Below are 22078 nucleotides of genomic sequence, written 5' to 3' on the forward strand. Positions count from 1 at the left end.
ACCTACAAATTTGCAGAACTGCATAACATCCAATGAACCAATCTTTCTGCTGTTGTGCAATGCACAGCAATGGGTTTTCATTCAAATAACTAAGCCGAGATGCATGTACACATATATCACCAAAAAAACTTGTGATTCTAACGTGCAGTTACACCCAGATCAGAGATGCAGCTTTATGAAAATTTCATGGCTTCTAACCTGCCTCACACCTTTGAATTACCAACAGGTTTCTATTCCCCATAATCGCTGAGGTTAGCAGAAAGCAAAGCGGAACACTCGCTGTAGCATAAAATGACAGCTTGTATCCCCAAACTGTGAGCTAAGCATCGTTACAACCAAATGTACGAAATACATATGCAAGGAAGAGGTAAACATTTTTTTTTTTCTTTTGACCTCCCTCATTTATGCAAACAATGAGAAGTCCTCTTTGTTTTATACCTCATGCATGCAACACCAGGCATAAGTACACAAGGACATTTAAAGGAAGTTCCATGAATATACATGTAGTTACACATCTCTGAAAGCATGGTATATAGGCACTATGTCCCAAATTCAAATCTTGCCAGTAGGATGCCCGAACAAACTTCCATTAACATAAAGACAACAGGTGGTAAGAAATGTGAGAGTTTGGAAGAAGGCTCCTGTCTCGTAAATCACATCAGGACATTCCCTATCATCTTGGAACTTGGCTTTGAACTTAATGAAGTACATGTACAAGTGTATATGGATGTGATTCAGGAGTTTTAGAAACTACTTTTGACAAGCATTGGGATACGCCGCGAGTTTGCACAAAAACAACAGAATCCTAAACAATGCCTCCAAATATACGACAAATGAATCATCTGATTGGAAAAACAAACCTGTCAAACCTGTCAAAAATGTACACTAATATACATGTGAAATTAACAGTCAGTACATACATGTATGTAAGATAGATGGTTTCTACATCACTATGAAACTGCATGGCTGTCAGACTTGTAATACATGTATTTGATGTTACAATACAAAATTGAAGGTAATCGACATAGAGTAAATTGTAGAGTTTTTCTTTCTTGTCAACTGCAACACAATGCATATCAGAAAGAAATGAATACGCTTCAAATCAACCTTATAGCAAATAAATGAGAGCACAATACTGTTACTCTCATTTTCTCTCAGAAATTGTTCTTGGAATAGAATGAGACGTCACCTGGCTCGATCTAAAAGATGTCGCTTGACACTGATTGCATTGAAATGTCATATCTGAATAAGTGTTTCTCCGGTGGTGAGAATTCACCACTGACCGGCTGGCTTCTCAGGGTCTGTGTAAACATCGTGGCCCACCCACTGGCACTCCCTTTTGCAACATGAATTCCATAATAGTGGATCATAATTTCAGATCACCTAGCGACAGGGCTGTACCAGCAGAGCAAACAAACAAGAAGAGAGGTCAACGATCGCCATGCGATCGGATTGAATTTTGATACTTTAGATCATTTTTTGTCACCTCAAACTCATCGAATGAACAAAATAATAATGAGACTTCATATCTATGCTTATCAATATTGAAATTGAAATTTTACAACTTACCTAAAATGATGGTTATATGCAGCATTTGTGAACGGCTCGCGAACGGTACATCGTCTTTCACGCCAGGCCATTTCTGTCACATGCACATGATCTGAATGCAGGTCGCGCTGTCGACCGTGCTGCTACATACACTCGTCAAGCAGCGCACGCACGCAAAAGTACATGATGATTGTGTGTATGTAGCAGCACGGTCGACAGCGCGACCTGCATTCAGATCATGTGCATGTGAGCGAAATGGCCTGGCGTGAAAGATGATGTACCGTTCGCGAGCCGTTCACACATGCTGCATATAACCATCATTTTAGGTAAGTTGTTAAATTTAAATTTCAATATTGATAGCATAGATATGAAGTCTCATTATTATTTTGTTCGTCCGATGAGTTTGAGGTGACAAAAAATGATCTTAAGTATCAAAATTCAATCCGATCGCATGGCGATCGTTGACCTCTCTTCGTGTTTGTTGCTCCGCTGGTACAGCCCTGTCGCTACTACAGCAGCGACTGGGCTGTGTATAGTTACATCACACTAATCTCAAGGGCCATCTTTTATATCGTATGCGAGAGTTTCTTTCAAAAGGTATACCTCATTTGGGCTGAATTCAATCACATGAAAAACCAATGGCAAGCAAGATAAATCAGTACAGTGCACTCCCGTTATAACAAACATGGCTATAACGAAATTAAGGTTACAAAGTAAAAATTCAGGCCTCAACATTATCAGCTCAATATCTTTTACTGTTTATTTGTTCCATTATAACAAAATTCTGATCATGACAAAAGAAAGCTTCCAGTCCTGAGGACTTCGTTATAAAGGGAGTCAACTGTATTGCTACTTCTCTGACTAGAAAATGACGAGTGTGGCTTTATATCTTTTACTGTTTATTTGTTCTGTTAAAACGAAATTTCAATATAACGAAAGAAAACCTCCGGTCCCGAGAATCGTTATAACAGGAGTCGACTGTATTGCTACCTCTCTACCTACAGAATGACAAATGAGGTGGTGGCATCAATAAATGAGTTTTCCCTATGACTGGCCTTACATTAGATTTGTGTATCTATCATCTACTAAATATAAGAACAAATATTTGTGAATAACACATTAACTGCTTTGACACAGTAATACACCAAAACCCTCCCTGGCATCTTGGCATATGAGTGCAATAACTGAAGAGACTACTCACTATCCCAGTCTTAATAGAGATTTGATAGGGGAAAAAGTGCCAGTGGAAAGAAAGAAGAAAATTAAACAGGCATTCCATATCTAAATCAATCTGCACATTCAAAATTCAGTGGGAGTAAAATCACAATCAAAATCAAACACTCACAGAAATGAGTAAAATTTGGTCGTGTCTTACATTTCTCACTCGTCGTTTGTCTCCACATCCTAAGCTTGAAACACCTGATGGAAGTACCATTAATAATACTCTATACACTTGTACTGCAATAAATACTTTTTGCCTGAATGCAAATGCAGGATTCAGGACACTCTTCAAAATGATGAAGTTTTGAAATCAAGTCTCCGATACAGAGCTTTTCCCCAATCTCTTGATGCTTACGCAAGCAAAAAATATTCTTTGAAAAACAAAAAGACAAAGTATTTCCTATATCTGGTTCCTATATCTGAACACTCTTAACTATATAGTAAGCTAAAGAAATAATGGGGCAGTTTAGGTGATAAACCTCAGTTGCATTGTTATCTACACATGAAATATTTCAAATATAATATGCACATAAAATTGTACACAACCTACAGATGTCAAAAGTGACAGAATAAATGCAAAAACTGTCAATTTCTGGTATGTTCTTCCTTTTATACAAACTGATATCACATTTGTAATCATCAAGACAAATGATATGTCACAGAAATGATATGTCATTTCTTTGCTTCATTCATCTGTACAGTTCTCACGAAGTTGTTAATACTATGCATGGTTGAAAAAAATGTAGTTTCACCATTCTGCAACACTATTGACAGCCGCATATCAGGCTTCTAAAACGCGCTGGTACGATCATTACAAATACTGCAGAAATTAACTTTTGCCCCATCTCTCCACGGAATCAATTCTTTTTTCCATTATTGTTTCAACTTTTATGTGATATTGATCATCACTTTGGTGCAAAAAATCAACAGATGCAAGGTAAATTGGAAACTGAAACATGCCACAAACCTCACTGATTACAGAACTGCTGAACACGTTAAACTGTCTATAGAATCTGCTAACCAACAACAATTTGTACATTCTGACAGAGGATGCATTGATGTTAAAACTGAACAAATTAAGCACAAATTTATAGGATACTTCCCCTCCCCCCCCCCTCCCCACAGCAAAAAGAAATAGAGAAGCAGAGAGGATGCATTGATGTTAAAACTGAACAAATTAAGCACAAATTTATAGGATACTTCCCCTCCCCCTCCCCACAGCAAAAAGAAATAGAGAAGCAGAAACTAAATGTAATGAACTTATAATTTTAGAGGAGAGAGAGCAATCTTAATTAGCTGCCTACCATTACATACCAAGTTTAATGCATATACTAAATTTATATAATGTTTAAACTACTAGAGTGTTTTACAGAAGAAATGGTTAAGTTTACTTTTTTTCTTAATTCTTCTGTATTTCTATGTCTGCAGGTTAAGCCCCTCAGTGGATAGCCATAAGATGATCAGTGATGCATATTGTATGAGCAATGGAGGAGCACAGTGTGGAATACTGACAGCCGTGCCACAGATGCCCTTCCCACCACACCACTATCTTTCCTATTGCTCTCTCATATTCTGAGAAAGTCCACTGCTACAGGCAAATGTCCGTTTCCAAACCAACCCAGAATACAGCTCATATCGCGGCACTGACTACACAAAAACAGCCATGCACAAATACAGGTGTAGAAGCAGAATTCCTAACATTTGTCCAAACGTCCAGCTGAAAGTTACAGAACAAAACACCTTTAATTCTCTGACTAAACATGGACAAAAACTTGACAGCTTTCATAAAAAATATGAGGTACTCTCCCAATTGTGAATGTATATCTTACAATTAGTAGCTGGCTTCTTTACCTTTTGTACAGCAAATAAAATCATTAAATCTTAACATAAGAATGGAAACAGCTCCTTGAAAATATTTGCCTTTCTCCTGACAAAGAAGCTGACTAGTTTAATCTCTGGGATATGGGAGAGAAATTGAAGACCAACTCAAGAGGCATGAGGATGCATCACTCGAGACATCTAGTCCGACGCGTTGCCCAGCTCGTCCTCAAGGAGTGATGAAAACTTGTTGGAGTCAGCCCATTCCTGCACAGGAGAAGAAAACCAGTGAAAGAACGCTACAGGACCAGTAAATTACAATCAAACTCTCATACACAGATGGATGGCTAGCCATTGAAAGGTTTTGTAGCATTTTTTTGTAATTACCCCGAGTAGGATTCCCCTAGCTTTAGTAACAACTGTAAACTGAAGAGTTGTTTGAGTGGCAAGTCTTACTCATTCATTACAAAGTTCACATACTATTCCACCTCGAGATGTAAATGGAGTTGTAGCAATGTCCGAAAAAGTATATCATCTCAACATCTTTGTATAATCCTGCATCTGTCATATCTGTTATGCGATGTGTTGACAAAGCACAGTTCATCATTACTAAGCAGGAAATAGTGCAATGTAAACATTAACAACAGAGTACTACAGGTTGGTTCCTTTAACCCTCTATGTGCCATGGTGTAACCCCAATGTGTGCTAAATTATTCCGAGACTGCAATTCATGAGCACTTTGGGGAAACATTCTGTTTTTCAAAGCCATGCGCCTTTTCACAAAAGCGTTTTTGCCAGAAATGCAGCACAGCCGAAATCGTAGAGAAATTTGCAAGCTTTCCAGTGACGTAAATTATCTAACTAATGTATGGCCATCTTTCTTGCAAATGGCCAGTATTCAAAACAAATGGGTTTGTGTGTGGCTATGCGCTTGAGCAAAATATATAAAGTTGGCAAGCCGTCGACTGAGTCAGGTGCGTAAATGTGGCAAAGAAAGAGATAGGCAGCAATTTGCAATTTTACACCAACTTGTCAAAAATCTTGCAACTGATTGACATTTTGTCCTTCATCTATGTAAATACCTGAAGTATTTAATTTCTATTCTCCATAACCATGTGACATAAAAACATGCCTATATTGAGGGAACTGGCAGCATGAATCAAAATCTCATGTCCATACCTGATTACCACTTCAAGAAAAGTGCAGAATCAAAGCATAGCTTATACTCCAGAAAAAACAAACAAACAACTTTCACACGCAAAGTGTGAAATTTAAGCTTGAGTATTGTGAGCAAAGCAAATGTTGTGGGCTTTCCATACCTTTGGTTTGGGCTCTTCATACTTGGGCATGGAGGGAGTGGGTCTAGCTTTGGGGGGACCATCTCTCGCCCCATTGGGTGGCCCTCTCCGGTCACTATCACGCCTCTGGCCACCATCTGTTACAAAGACAATAGAAGGTTATACAGAATGGGCTTTATAAAATAGACCACACTGAAGCACTTGCTACACATTCCACACTCCCAATACTAATTGATACCTCAAACCTACAGTTTGGTGTGTCCTGCCTCTTTTTGTCGGTTTTATTAACCTGTTGAGGATGGGCTGATTTTGCCACAACATACATTTCCCACAGACATCCGCCTGAGCATACTCGGGACTGATCTTCAACAGGTTAATTTGAAGGGAGTAGAGCAATTTCGGTTACATACTGTAAAACACGATATTTTCGCAGCATGAAATTTTTGTGAATTGGAGCCGACGGCCTTTTTTGCAGCATGAAATTTTCGGAGTTGCCTCTAACATTCAATGCATGTAGTGTAGACAAGAACTTTCGAGTGCATTTTAATTTTGCGAATCTTGGTTCTTGCAAAATTTGCGAAATTAAAATGCACACCAACATTCCTTGTTTTACAGTATAGCATTTCCATTTCTCCAGGATATCAATATGTTTCAATTATCATAGAACCCAACTTTAACACCACCATCATCTTTTAATGGTAAATTGGCACCTCGTCTACAACCACCCTGTCCACTGTCCACCTAGTCTAATGCCATCTCGTCTAAACTCACTTCGTCTACTACCAACTCGTCTACCAACCATTTTGTCTATATGCCAATTAGTCTAATTGTCATTTCGTCTACTAGCCATTTTATCTAATGTCCAATTTGTCTAGGTGAAATTTCGTCTAACACCCATTATGTTTATTGACCATTTCGTCTATTAATCATAAGGTCTATGAATAAAATAGTCTACAGCTCATTTTGTCTAATAGCCAATTGGTCTACAACTCATTGTCTAATAGTCAATTAGTCTAATAACCAGTCAGTCTACTCCCAACTGGTCTACTGCCAACTGGTCTACTCCCAATTGGTCTAATCCCAACTGGTCTACACCCAATTGGTCTACTCCCAACTCGTCTACTCCCAATTGGTCTACTCCCAACTCGTCTACACCCAAGTGGTCTACTCCCAACTCGTCTACACCCAACTGGTCTACACCCAACTCGTCTACTGCCAACTCATCTACTGCCAACTCGTCTACTGCCAACTAGTCTACTCCCAACTGGTCTACTACTAGTTATAGTTTTTTTTTGTTTGTTATTTAAGTCTACTTCATCCAGTTTCTTTTTTCCCAGTGAAATAAGTTGAACACTCTTGGTGCCCCATTTGGTTTAAATTTTTATGTTCTAATTATGACAATTTTTTAGGAAAAAAAGATAATGTCACAGTGTGAAAAACTTGCTGTGTTATTTTTGTGGTGGATGTGTAATTTAACTAGTGTACCAAACGCAATGAAAATGAAATTACACTCGTACTTGATAATTCCTCATTCGGGATCCCGCCAAGATCGCTGCATGCATGTGCACGGAGGTACAGGTGGACTGGGGTGGTCGGTCGAAATGTAATTCTGTTTCGTATGACTGACAATTCGTTTGTGATGGAGGATTGTAACTGAGCTAGTTTATCATTATTTAGTTATTTTACGGCCAGAATGTAGACTGGATAGTCATGTCTCACCATTGATTAGTATGTCTTTATATTCAGCATGTGCAGAATAATTAACAACTAGAATAGTCTAATATTGATTTTTGTGCTAATCAAGGGCAGGGTTTAATATGAATAGTTCATGACAGTGAGACGGACTAGACACTAGACAAAGTGGTATATTCAGTATTAGCATGACCAGATGGAAATGATCAGTTTGGGTAAGTTGTTGAGAGTAAAACTATATCAGTTGGGAGTACACCAATTGGGTATAAGACGAGTATATAGACCAATTGGGAGTAGACAAGTTGGGAGTAGACCAATTGGGAGTAGACCAATTGGGAGTAGACCATTTGGGAGTAGACCAATTGGGAGTAGACCAATTGGGAGTAGACCAATTGGGAGTAGACCAGTTGGGAGTAGACCAATTGGGAGTAGACGAGTTGGGAGTAGACCAGATGGGTATAGACCATATTGGGTATGGACAAACTAAGGGTTGGACGATATGATAACTAGACAAAGTGAATGTAGACTAAATGACTTGTAGACGAGGTGGGAGTAGACTAACTAGTAGTAAACAAAATAGATATTAGACGACATGACAAATAGACAATGTGAGTGTAGACGATTTGGCTATCAGATCAATTGTTTTGTAGACGAAATGCTCCTTGGACGAGTTGGGTATTAGACAGTATGGGTAGTGGGCAAAGTGACTATTAGACAATATGGGTACTGGACAAAACGAGTTGTAGACCAAATGGGTATTAGACGAATCGGTAATAGACGATATGCCAGTAGACCAATTGGAAAATAGACATAGTGGCTGTAGACGAGGTCACTATAAACCCTTTTAATTCATAGGACTGTTAATGATATTATCATCCTGAGCACTTGACATTTCAATGACAATACTAGTCAATGATGATATTGATAAAAACCAACATATACAAAAGCATTAACTTTGCCATGCTACAGGAACAGTTTAAATTTTCACCACAGAAAGGAAGGTGACAGCTCTTTCCCAATAACAATTTTTGACATAGAATTAAATATTTGAAGCAACTGATGAAAACAGATGGCAATTTCAAAGACAATGGTTCTGTGAGCAATGACACAAAGAAGAAAGGGTTCCTCATCAGCAGTCAGGCACTAAACATTGAACCATAGGGGACTGACCTGATCTTGGTCCTTGGCCTCTTGACCAGGCACCTTGACCGCCAGGTCCACCAGGTCCACCAGGTCCACCAGGTCCACCAGGTCCACCACGGCCTCTCCCTGCCCCCGTAGTGGCTCCTCCTCGTCCCCTGGGTCTGTCACTTCCACCACTGTCCCTTCTGGGGGCCGACTCGCTGGGGGGTCGGTCACTCTGGGCGGGGCGTACGGATGGCTGGGACTGCCCTCCACTCCCTGCTGGGGCTGCTACCGTCTCACTCCTTTTGGCCCACGCATTTTCCTGTCAGGGGAAAGTGTTGAGATTGAAACATTCTCTCGGAAAGTTCTCTAGACCAACTCCCTATCACACCTTGGTACACTGCAACAGAGGTATACATCAATATCTGTATAGCCAGTTTCCTTACTAACTTATTGTTGCCCAACTATAAGTCATGCAGTGCAATTCAACACTACATTCAAGTTGTCTTCAAGAAGTGAGTAAAATCTGATGATTGGAACAATACAACAGCATCAAAATCAGACTTCGAATAAGAGAAAGTTATGAAAATTTCAAAGGTTCATATGTTTTTGATCAAATAGTGATATTGGTCAAAACCACACACACACATTGGCCGAGGTCATGATATCATCAACTGAACACTCTTTTTTAGGTTAGTGCTCACATTATTATCATGTCTTGGGTTAATAGTTAAAGGGAAGGTAAACCCAAAAAGCAATGTGGATTGAGTGAAAGAAGCAACATTAGTAGAACATATCAGTGAAAGTTTGAGGAAAATCGGACAATCGATGCAAAAGTTATGAATTGTTAAAGTTTTGGTGTTGAAACCGCTGGATGAGGAGACTACTACAGGATATGACGTATGAGTGGACAACAATACAGAGAAAATATAAAGGAAATTCAACAAAAATTCACTTTTCTAGAATTATGAAAGAGCAATGGACCAGCCTCTTTCAGAAAGCAGGGGGAATAATTGCTACCCCTAACATACGTCAATATCAAGTCGATGGAATTTGTAATTTTCATGAAAAATTGATTTTTGTAGAATTTTCTTTATATTTTCTTGGTATTGTTGTCCACTCATACGTCATAACCTCTAGTAGTCTCCTCTTCCAGCGGTTCCAACACCAAAACTTTAAAAATTCATAACTTTTGCATCGATTGTCCGATTTTCTTCAAACTTTCACTGATGTGTTCTACTAATGTTGCTGCTTTCACTCAATCCACATTGCTCTTGGGGTTTATCTTCCCTTTAAGCAAGAACAACCCTTTTCCCTTTAATTCATCACTTCCAGTTTATGGCAATTCCAGTTGTTATGTTTTCAAATATTCTGATCATCACTTATGTGGCCAAAAGAATATCTAAATATGTGCCTAATATTTTATAATAATTTTTCTGCTATTTTTCTTCAGATTACTTGGATAACAGAAACTAAAATGAACCTTGCCCTAGTCTAAGACTTGATTGTTTTCCTGTAATTCCTTTTGTTAACCATATTAGTAATACAGAAACAAAGAAGTAAGGAACATGTAAGGGCCACAACAAAGCTGTAAAGATCACTGACCTTTGGGGGCGGGGCAGGAACCATCTTGACATCGTCCTGGCGGGGAGAGGTAGGCGTCTTGGGAGGAGGAGGGGAGGTGGGGGTGGGGGACACAGGGGCCTGTTCTTCCTTGTGGAACACCTCTTCCTCGTTTGAGCGCTCACTCTCTCTCCTCATGATCACTTTCAAGGAGACAAAGTAGATGAAGAATAAATTACATAGAATTGCTATCAGAAACAGCCAGTTCCTAATAAATGGTTAACACGTATAATTCTAAATTGCCCTTGAAGCCACAAACATTGCAAGTACACCCCCTTGAACACACTGGAATGCTGTTATTAAATACCCCAATGAGAGTTTGCTTGTACAGTTGAGCAATAAAAACTAAAACCAAGTCAATCTGAAAGTAGCTAAATTGGTAATATTAATACGATTACTAAAAAGAAATTACCTTCAAGGTGAATGGACATAACAGCAGTAATTTTGGGATGCCCATCTTGCTGTCATCCCATGGAATATCATATTCATTTAAGTCTTCACCTAGTCTAAATGACAGAAGTGTTCATTTATCAATGTCTTGTCTTGTGAAAGTGAAAATACACAGACAGCAGGACAAATTTATGCACATAAACATACAAACTACTTAAAAAAATATATTTGAAGAGAAACTACTTCAGAGCTGCCTAGATGCAGAACTGGCAGGCCATTCATCTCATCAAAGCACATGGGCTGGAGACAGTCTAATACTCAGATGTAAGCTGCTGTTCATCTTCAAAATCTTATTGTGGAAAAACTTTTGTCACAAGATAGAAGATGGTAGGGAGGCATCTTAGTAGCAACCCTACAGCAGCCTTACCTGGTCTAGGGCCTCCTCTCCCGGAACCAGAGCTACTGTGACGAGTCCGCCCCTCACGACCTTCTGACCTCTCACTGTCCCTTCGCACACGACCATGCTCCTGTCCCCCACTGCAGAAAAGGGGATTAGCACACATCAATATCATTTCATTTCATCATTTCATTTCTTGCAAACCCAAAGAACACCAAAAATCTATACTGAACATATTTTGAAGGCAAAACCCCGCTTGCAAACAAAACAATACATAAAACTGTTAAGTACCTTACCTATATCTGTCATGTTCTCATTTCAAAATATACATGACATGTTAACATTAGTAACTGAATTCCATTCTAGCTCATTAGATTACCACAAAAAATAAATGGATCACCATTTTTTGCTGTATTAAGATATAGCACAAATATATTCATGTATCAGCAGAACAAAGAAACTAAAAAAAAAAAAACCTGTCTGCTCTGAAAATGGAATGAATATTTCTAGAAGTATTGTCACCTGTCTCTGCTCTCAAGACAAATGTGAAAGTAAAACAGAAATTACAGCAAGGTCACTCCAAAGACTGCTTGAAAAAATATTGTTTTCAAGACCCTTTTCAAAGTTTTGGAAAATATACACTTTATCAATACATCTCTACAATGTTACAAATCCCTACAACAGCAAACATACACAAAACAAAGCACATTTCTTCAAAGACTCTACATCATTCTTGAAAGACTGTGGTACCAAACCGTTCAGGGAATATGCAAACTCAGATATTTCAATTGCAAAGACCTTCAAAGGACTATTCAAGGACCAAGTTTCATGTCCCAAATCTATCAGTAAACAGAAACACAGTAGTAAACACAGAAAAGAAAAGGAAAAAAAAAAAAAAAAACCTGGCAGACTTACAGCTCAGAATTTCTTCAACATATGACCTACAGTGTGGATATACCTTTCACGTGCTTTATTTCAAAAAAATGTAAGTTCATAAGAAATTTCCAGGATTTTTCATAGACAATTAAAAATGAAAGCATTTTGAAAGCTCGTATAACTCCTGAGATTTATCTGCAGCCCAGTCACCTGACACAAGTAGCAGTCATGTGACTTACCCCTCTTTTCTGGGAGGTTCCCGCTCCATCACAGGTTGCTTAGTAATCTGCTCCTTCTCCCTCCTTTCTCTCTCCAGCTTCTCCTCAATCTGACGCTCCCTGGTTGCTGTGTCAACCGGTTTCGCTCCGCCAAAGATGGCCGAGTTGGATACGGCAGAGCTTGTGTCTCGGGGCTGGGTTCTCTTTTGCAGAACCAGCTTCTTTCTCTCACGTGGAGGCTCTGATGACAGACACAGGAATACTCAGTGCCACACTCGCTAAAACATTTCATGTCCTACATTCAAATCTAATTACAGGTACAGACACTTAGAACACATGCATTCACCTAGGCTATTAAATTCTGATAAACAATTTAGGCTATCTGATTCTAGATAAAACATCACAAGTGTTCTATGAAACCACATGCATAAGGTAAAGGTGCACAAACTGCCATGAAAGCAATGTATTACACAAGCAGCAGTCTCACTCTAAATACCACTCCAAGGATTTGTCTCTTTTGTTGTATTAAAGGTCTTTATGTTGTTGGTGTATATGCACATTGCATGCCTATATAACATGGCTGTTATCAATCTGCATAGATAGTAAGTACTTCAGCAGCAATTAGAAATCAATATATGAACTATGAACTTATCAAAGGATGGCTTAAATTCATTGACTCTCATCTGGATTCAAGGAGCTCTACTAAGAACATTTCTTTCTTTATGTAATATGCTCTCAAATATGTCCACGAGGTAAGTCAATGCCAATTCCAACGTAAACTAAAAATGTTGCTATGGCAACTGAGTATGTCTCCACCATATTGCCTTATTTTCCCATAGGTCTTTTATACATCTGGACAATGGTAAATGAGTTTCAAGTGATTGGTGAAAATTTAAATACGTTTGAAAGTTTGACAGCACAACCCCAAACTTGTTTAATAATCATACATTCTTTGAACCAGATTTCATTTGGATGGCTAAATTGTTTCAAAGAGCAAGTATTCAAGAATTTGAGCATTTCCATTTGATCTTAGACCTTTGAACTTTGACCCCATGGTGCAAAACTTTGCCTGAAGAATGTTGGCATGGTAGTATATGTATGAATACGCTAAGCTTCATGAAAACACCTTCAGGCATTGCAGAGATATAGGGAAAATTGTGAAATTTCAAAAATTTGACCTTGACCTTTGAACTCCAAACTTGAGAGTGCACGACCACCCCCCCCCCCCCCAAAAAAAAAAAAAATGACAGGCATAACTTTGAGCACTCATACACACATATGCCAAGTTTCATTTGGATAAATCAATCGGTTCTTAAATTATGCTGTCCACAAAATTGATAATGGACAGGTGGACTGACAGACAGACAAACCAAAAACATAAACGCCTCCGGCGACACTTTATGGTGGAGGCATAAAAACCTTGATTCTGCAACATACTGCAAAACGAGGAATGTTCGCGTGTATTCTAATTTCGCGAATTTCGCGAGCGCCAAGATTCGCGAAATTAAAAAGCATGCGAAAGTTCTTGTCTACACTATATGCACTGAATGCCAGTGGCAGTTCGCAAAAATTTCATGCCGCAAAAAAGGCCGTCGGCTCCAATTCGCAAAAAATTCTTGCCGTGAATATATGTTTTATAGTACACCTTCACCTCCATTCATCTCTGAAATAATGACTTCCCGACTTCTGTCTCTTTCTACGTTTCTAAATCTTTGTTTTATCCAAGTCTGCAAGTGTGAGATAAGATTGTAATGAGGCAAAGACAGAGAATGCACGCCAGTCAGCAAAGACTCACCTCTATCTCTTGGCGGTCCATAGTCCTCTTCATCTCTACCTCTCCTTGGAGGTCCACTATCATCGTTTCTCCTCCAACCATCTGGTGGTAGAAAATTAGGGTTTGGCATTATCATGGAATATGTGACTGGCATCAGACTAAAATCATTATGCATGCATCTTCCATAAATGTCATCCAACATCTATATGTAATTTTCTTCACAACTTGTAACATTTATACTAGCTGAAAGGAAATAAAATTAAATGTTTCAACTCAAAACAGAATTCCCATCGCTCCCATTCATAATATTTTTGCACACAAGTATGTGCCAGCACATTTTTCACAAGTATCACAAGTTAAATTGTATCCACTTTATAAGGATGACTACCGTCTACAAACACGTTTTTATTTTATTTTTTATTTTTACAAGTTATCAATCATCACATGGGTCCGAATTCATGAAGGTTGTACAATTGAAACCATGGTTTAAACGGACAATTTGTATGGAGCGCCAAATGTCGCATGACCTATTTCGTTACGAAATCAGCCATTTCATTGACGAAATAACAAAATGACTGATTTCCTGATGAAATAGGCCATGCAACACTTGGCATTCCATACAAATTGTCCATGGTTTAAACCAGGGTTTCAATTGTACCACCTTTGTGAATTCCGGCCTTTGAGTTTGATGATATCATAAGGTTCCATACAGTCTGAACATATTCCCCTTCATGGTGCTACTAGGTGACGTGGTATCTAACAATTGTATCATTCAAAGCTTCCATTTAGTGCAATTTGTAGGATTTTTCTAACATACCTTGCCCATCATCTCTGTCGTAGCCTCCTCGGCTGTTGCTGTATCCTCTGTCATATTCTGACCCTCGGTCATTCCTTCGGTCATAACCCCTATCCCCTCCCCTGCGGGAGTAACCTCCCCTGTCTCCTCCCTTGTCATAGCCATAGTCTTGGCCGCGATCAGGAGCACCTGAATATCCCCCATAGTCTGCTGATCCTTGGTCACGATCCCACTCCCGGCCAAAGCCGCGACTGTCCGAGCCGCCTCCTTTCTCATAGTTGCCTTCATAGCCGCCACCACTACCACCACGATCATAGTTCCTGTCATAGCCCCCTCCTCCTCCACCTCCTCTGCTGTATCCTCTGTCATCATCGTAACCACGGTCACGATTGTATCCACGATCGTATCCACGGTCATATCCACGATCAAATCCACGGTCAGAACCACGATCGTAGCCATGGTCGTAGCCCCGATCGCGATCAAATCCGCGGTCTCGGTCATAACCACGATCCCTATCAAATCCTCCGCGGTCTCGGTCAAATCCACCTCGGTCTCTACTGCCATAGCCGCCCCTATCCCGTCCACCTCCATAGGAATCTCGGCTGTCCTGGCCCCCTCGGTCACGCCATCTGTCATTTCTGTCGCTATCACTGCTGTATCTGCTGGCATTGTTGTAACCACCTGTAAGGTAAGATAAATTTCACATGTTTCAATTCTGTGGAATAAAGACAAAAATTACTGACCCATTTTTTCTAATGGTCCGACCTGTCTGTAAGACCAGAGACCACCCAGTTTTTCATTTTTTACTGATCCATTCCTGAAAAAGTTAGTGGTCTGATCATGATTTTTACTACTTCCAGACCATCGGACCAGTGCAAGTCTGCAGCGTTGTGTTATTTCTACCTTTCCTGCCAAATCTTATTACCACTGGGATGTTCCTTGGAGGAAGACACACAGGCCAAATGGATGGACAACCTGACAAGATAATACCTCTGGTATCCTTTGGTTTATAGGTATAAAAATGAAAAGAAGTTCCTCTTACCCTGATTCCACTCACTACGGGATTCATCAGAACGCCTCCAGTCACCAGCTGTCTTATCAAACTTGTCCATTTTACCATCTGCAAAGGATAAAGAACGTGGCATGGACAATGTTGAAGGGGGAACGTTCTCATCATGCAATGCAAATTCAAACAGTTTCCTGTTTGATTAATGTGTACAATGGTCAAGATGTCACTTTAGCCTGAAGAAATACATGTAGAACAAAAGTATTACACTTATATACCAATCATGCACATGACTACCATGCAAATAATTGAACTGAGAGAAGTTGCCCCTAAAACCCACAATAATAAATGCATCAAGATTTTGACATAAGTCATCACAAAAACTAAGAGGCATAGAACTAAGCAAATTTCAACACATCCATAAGCAAAATGATTAACTCCTTAAATGAATGGATATAATCTCTGTGTTCTACAATACAAATCACATGGCATTCACAAGGAAATGATGAAGGGTAAAAAATGCTTCCACAAACCTGTCTGGGCTTGACTGGCAAGATCCACACGTATCCTCCTCGACTTCAGTTGCTGCAATACAAAAACACAAAATACAAACAATCATTAAGATCCGTTTCAGCAATCATATGAGCCTACGCTAACCACAACAGATCTCAAATCCTTGTACACTGTCCAATCACTGGATGCTAGAGAAAATCTCTTAATGGTTGCAGCCAGAAAGGAATTAATGTGAGGAGATGAAAAGTTTGCAGACAGACGGGCATTGCTACATTGTGCATCAAGACTGCTTCGAGTTGGTATTAACAGTGTTATGCGAGTTTTCATCTAACACTTTGCATGAAACAAATTAATTTATTTGCATATAAAAAAAAAAAAAACCTTTTAAAAACATGTTTGAACAGTATCATGAATGTGGGCTTCACATGTTTGCTTCAGAGAGCCTTTAAAATTAAGTTCAGTGACCTTTGACCTATTGCAACACTGATCCAAAGTGAAGTGTGACTGAAACTACGCATGAATTTCAAAACAGGCTACAACATGTGAGAGGGTCAAACTTACAGCATGGTTCAGAGAGAGTGCTTTGTAGAGAGACTCGATGTCATCGATCTCGGCGTAGCCAAATCCTTTCATCCGCTGGTCTCCATCTCGAGGCAGTCTCACATCACTCACCTGCAGGCAGTGTTCACACAAAGAGCAAAATTGTGAGGATAATGACACAAATCAGGCAGAAAACAAGAGCAAATATTCTAAATTCATACATACAGTAAGAAGATTTTCACCTATTGTGAAATGACCACAGGGCTTATCAGTATTGAAACATATTGGTATCATATTCATCATATTTTAACTTAATTCATTCTGCAGGAATGAGCAGCATATCAGAATTCTCCTATTTCAGGTCTAATGTGGATATCATGTTATGCCAAAATTTCAAATAATTAAACAAGGAACAGATTTTTACGACAAAGAGAATGAAACACAACTTAGGAAGGAGGCTCCCACAGTAATGGTAGTAACCCCAGTTAAGTTCTTAGTTCACTGTGTTCACTAGTGACTTTGAGCATTACTTTTGAAATAAAGACTGACTTAAAGGGGATGGCTAGTAACTGATCAGTGGGAATGCTGGGGAATAATTGTTCCAATTCTTGTGGGGTTCATTTAAGAGTACATTATATATCTATTGTTGTGTAAAAATTATTTGCTTCAGAATGGTCTCATATTCAAGTAATGTGCAGTTTAATGGTTCCAGCATGCCTCATGCCTGTACAGTGACAGGGCATTAAACTGCTCATTACTTGAATATGAGATCGTTCTGAAGCAAATAATTTTCACACAACAATAGGTATATAATATACTCTTAAATGAATCCCAAAAGAACCGGCACAATCATCCCCCAGCATTCCCACTGATCAGTTACTAGCCATCCCCTTTAAATTAGAAAGAAGGAAAACAGGAGACATAAATCAGCTAATTTCTGACCTGAAATAGTAGTTCTGCAATATGGCCTCGAGTTTACTGCACATTGCAGCAGACAGGAGGGATATCTGAATCTATGATTTGGAATTTATGCATTGATTGATAACTACTATGAGAAACTTTGCATCGGGCATAAAATGAAGCCAAAAGCCAACACCTCTGCTTGTAAGGGAGCTGTTAACACTGCAACCTCTGAAGCACAGAGATTATTTTTGTGTCTTCCTTAGTAAATTCAATACTGCTATACACTGCTAAAGCACCATTGGATTTACAAGACATCTCTTTTTTTCAAAATTCCACGTTTAGAGGACTTTTTCCACTCCCAATTCCTTCTTCCCACAAAAAACTGCAGCCATGAAGGAAGGCATGCACCCTTACGTTGCAATTGGACCCAGTAAGAAACTTCTTGATTTCTTCTGCAGAACAGTCAAACGGCAGGTTGCCCAGGTAAATGGTGTATGGAGGGTGCTCGGGCAGCTTGCTTCTGTCAATGTCGATGGCCTGGGCACTCTTGGGAGCCGTGGGCAGTGCAATGGCCTCAGCACTGGAATCAGGCCAAGGATTGACAACTGAGAGCAAAAGAGATCACAAGTATTGACATAGCATGAGTCAATGAAAGAGGGGACAAAAAGAAGGGTCTCTCTGGATGGCTGGATGGTATGGGACCTAGAGAACAAAACATGTTTAACCCTAAAGGGGCCAGGCTTTTTTGGCTATGCTCAGACCGGGGGGGGGGTGCGATCGCGATGAAATTTTGCATGCGTGAGACCCACGTCATAATCTACAAGATTGTGTCATAAGATTTTTTTAAACAATCAAGTTCTAATTTTAATTAATTAATTATGCAAATTAAGCTCAAGATCATATTTTAGCCTGATTAAAAGCATTGAGAGTCTAATTTTGATCTGTTTATCTGTTTTAGCATATTCAACAATTGTACATCACAAAAAGTTCCAAAACTCATTTCAATTCTTATGAACTTTATTGTTTTCTGAATTTCTCATGTATTTCTTTGTTTTCCAACTTTTGTTTTTTCTTTGGAAATTGTCACTGACCATTTTTCTACCATAATTAGCACAAAATTAATAAATGAAAGTGATTAATTGTAAAAATAATCAGGTTTTTATGACTTTCATGACAGAGCACTGTTTTCCATAGGAAATGTACACAAAATCACGAAATTGTGCCCCTTTTGGGGCGACATTCCGTTACAAAAATGGGCGTGGCTTCGCAAAAGTATGCGCGAACATTGCAAATTTGGTCTCAAAAGTTGCGCGAGACTTGAACAAATAAAGTCAAGAAGCCTCGCGACGAGGCCTTCTCGCATTACAGAATTATAGCGCGAAACGTCGAGGGGGGCGGATTCCGCCCCCCCCCCCGGCCTTTTTAGGGTTAAAGAAATCTGCATGACATTAATACAAAGTGAAATATCTTTAGAGAACTACAAACAAGACAAATATAGGCACAAAATAGCATTTATTAGGAAGGGAGAATAATACAAACTGTCAGAAATTATTGATATTCCAGCATAGTTACAAGCACTTCAATACAAATCTCTCATGTCTAACAAGAATACAATACATCAGATTGTTTAACACTTCTTCCCCCTAATTAGAACAAGGATGGTCATACCACAGTACATGTAGGTAAATGTATTTTGATACAACACTCTAAAAAAAAATGACATGCATGCCATATACCAGACAAGAATATTATTAGATTCTAGGCAGGACACTATACTACAGATGGCTCCATACTTACAGTCATCTCCCAAGTCTGGTGCTTCATCAGCCCACGAGGACTTGGAGGAGTAAACCATTTTGGTGCCCGGAGCTGGAGAATCATCGCCTTGGGACAGGAACTCGGTCAGGTTGACCTTTGTTCCCTTGATCTTTCCCTTCTTTTTTGCTGCAGAAAAGAACAGACCAGAATGTCACATTATGCTGCATTAAGTTTTTTATTTCAAACTAAAAATAAGACAAACATGAACATCATTCACAGAGATGACTAGAGGCTGGACTTCTGTTTTTCTGTTCTTTTTAATGGACAGCACTTAGGCTAGCAGTTTACAATGTAGATGATTTACAGATCTATATAAAGTAAAACACAGGTTGCACTATACTGTAAAAGTGGATATTTTCGCACTCAGCCAGGTACAAGCAGAGTTTTGTATGTTTTTAATTCCGTGGAATGAAGAAATCAACTACTGGAACAAATGGCAAGCAAAAGTATTTGTGAGCTTTTATTTTCGCACTAGTTTCTGGATGTACGAAATGTGCAAAAATTTCAACACCATGAAAATTTCCACTTTTACAGTACCGGTACTACAGCTATGACATCTCACATCCTATTTGTAGGCAATTGCAGACCAAAAGATAAGTCTGTATTTATCGTCAGGGATACAATATGTCCCACAAAGACTGCATCTGGCTTCATGGAATCCCTCTCATCAGACTGAAGGCTCTCATACCAGACACTGTACGGGTGATGCTTTACATTCTCACACATTCCTCTTGAATGGATCATTTAAAGTCAATGATTTTGACAGAAAGTATTGGAGGAACCAAACGTTCCCAGGTAAGTCTTGTCAACAACTGGACTACATCTGTATGTATTCAAATTGAAGCAATTTTTCGTACTTAAGTTGGAATTTAGGGGCGATACCACCCCGTACTTGATTTGATATCCTATAATGTAGAGCCTGAATGCTTTGTGTTCTGGCTGGTCGCAGTTAAACTACTCTTACAGTAAACTGGAGATTCTTTGTCGACTGAAACCCTGCTAGCAGTAGCAAACTGATCATGAACTAGCCACTCTGATCACACAAACATGAGCACTAAAATTTCTTTATCATTTCTAGCTCAAGCAGCTAGATTAGTTATTTTATGGCACGAGATTGAGAAATTTTGCATTATCACTTAAGATTACTCGGAGCGAGGAATCTCCTGCTGAAACTGGGGTAAGCAGTGAGCCGCAGGAGAGTCAGGGGTGGTACAGTATTGGTGGAGATGAAAATTGGGCTTTAACTTTTTTGTGAGATACCAAGAAAACACTTGACTTATGATTGTTAATATGAAATAGTACAGAGTGCTCATACCATTTTAAGAGGAATTCAAAGTTTATTTGATAAAAATCGGGATTGGAATAGCTGAAACATCCAAAATCAAAATAAAACAAAACGATAGTAATAAAATGTGGGTCCCACACTTTATTAGAATCATTCTGTTTTGGATATCTCGGCCATTTCAAAACCAATTTTCATCAAATAAAATAAACATTGAATCCCTCTTGGAATTACATTCTCTTTCATATTTCACGAGGTTTCTCACTATCTCATCAAAAAATTATAAAAACCTGAAATTAAGTCTCAACCAAAACTATACGATCCCCCCCCCCCTTTAAAAAAAAAAAAAAAAAAAAAAAAAAAAGAGTCTCTTCTACCATGTCTGCTGTTGCATGTTGAAAACATGAAATAGAATGTCATTTAGGTTTGAGTATTATTATCACATCAACGTGTTAATTTATATCAAATGCACAGTAAATATGCAGTATCACCATCACCCGAGGTCCAGAGCAATACTTAGAATTTACATAAACTTTTGGCAAACAATATGAAGCTGTTTGAATTTTAGACATTTTCTAGTATTGTTCATAAACATGGGGCATATGGATAAAATGCCGATCAAGGAAGGGCGCGATATCGATGTGGGTGCGATGTTCACGTTAACCCTGTACACGAGGGCAAAGACAACTCTAACGTTAGCTAACTCCCGGTTGCTTCGCTGTGTGCATGCAGTCATGCACACGGTGTGTGAGCGAGGGAAGGAAACACGGACCTCCCCACGTTTTTGCGCGAAATGTTCCTCGCATATGCTCGCACAACAGCGCGCGAGATCGGCTTCCCATTCATTGCTAGCGTCGTAAATGAACTTGTTGAAAATATTAATGAAGCTTGTTACAACAACAACGTTATCATGCTAACTGACTATCGTTCAAATTGGAGTGTTTCAGTAAAATCTACAGCATTTTCCAATATCTGAGCATGTGAAATGGTCAGATTTGATCGATATGGGAGTTTTCGTGGTTAACTTACCAGAAGACGCCATGTTGCTTTAGTGGCTGCGTGTGCGAGCTGAACAAGATTCAGCAAGAGCTGATTTTGTATTCCAAACAGAACAGTATCACTCCTTACAAATGCATTTTCTAATTTTATAAAAATAAATTACAAAGTTTTACAATTATTGAAGTGTGAAAAAACCTTTGAATTTTAAGTCTCAAAACCAAAATTACTGGCATTACTTGCA

At 39.1% G+C, this 22078-nt stretch overlaps 1 protein-coding gene across 1 annotated transcript; it reads right to left on the reverse strand.

The window, feature by feature from the left end:
* Positions 1–3991: 3991 nt before the first annotated feature.
* LOC140237644 (eukaryotic translation initiation factor 4B-like) lies at positions 3992–21894 on the reverse strand. Its single transcript, XM_072317571.1, has 14 exons — positions 21868–21894; positions 19536–19682; positions 18153–18343; positions 16857–16967; positions 16316–16367; positions 15819–15896; positions 14798–15457; positions 14002–14082; positions 12228–12447; positions 11143–11252; positions 10308–10468; positions 8748–9024; positions 5907–6022; positions 3992–4854 (listed from the first exon to the last, which is right to left on the reverse strand). The coding sequence occupies exons 1-14, from the start codon at positions 21878–21880 to the stop codon at positions 4789–4791; spliced, it is 2283 nt and encodes a 760-aa protein (XP_072173672.1). The 5' UTR covers positions 21881–21894; the 3' UTR covers positions 3992–4788.
* Positions 21895–22078: the final 184 nt, after the last annotated feature.

Source organism: Diadema setosum, chromosome 14, assembly GCF_964275005.1.
Source record: "Diadema setosum chromosome 14, eeDiaSeto1, whole genome shotgun sequence".
In the NCBI taxonomy this organism is placed as follows: Eukaryota; Metazoa; Echinodermata; class Echinoidea; order Diadematoida; family Diadematidae; genus Diadema; species Diadema setosum.

What these genes read in the sequence shown, in the direction of transcription:
- LOC140237644 (XM_072317571.1), bottom strand. An exon ending in TGCCAGTCAAGCCCAGACAG is followed by an intron (nt 15,897 to 16,315) that starts GTTTGTGGAAGC and finishes TATCCTTTGCAG; the next exon opens with ATGGTAAAATGGACAAGTTT. An exon ending in GAACCTCCCAGAAAAGAGGG is followed by an intron (nt 11,253 to 12,227) that starts GTAAGTCACATG and finishes CCTTTTCTGCAG; the next exon opens with TGGGGGACAGGAGCATGGTC.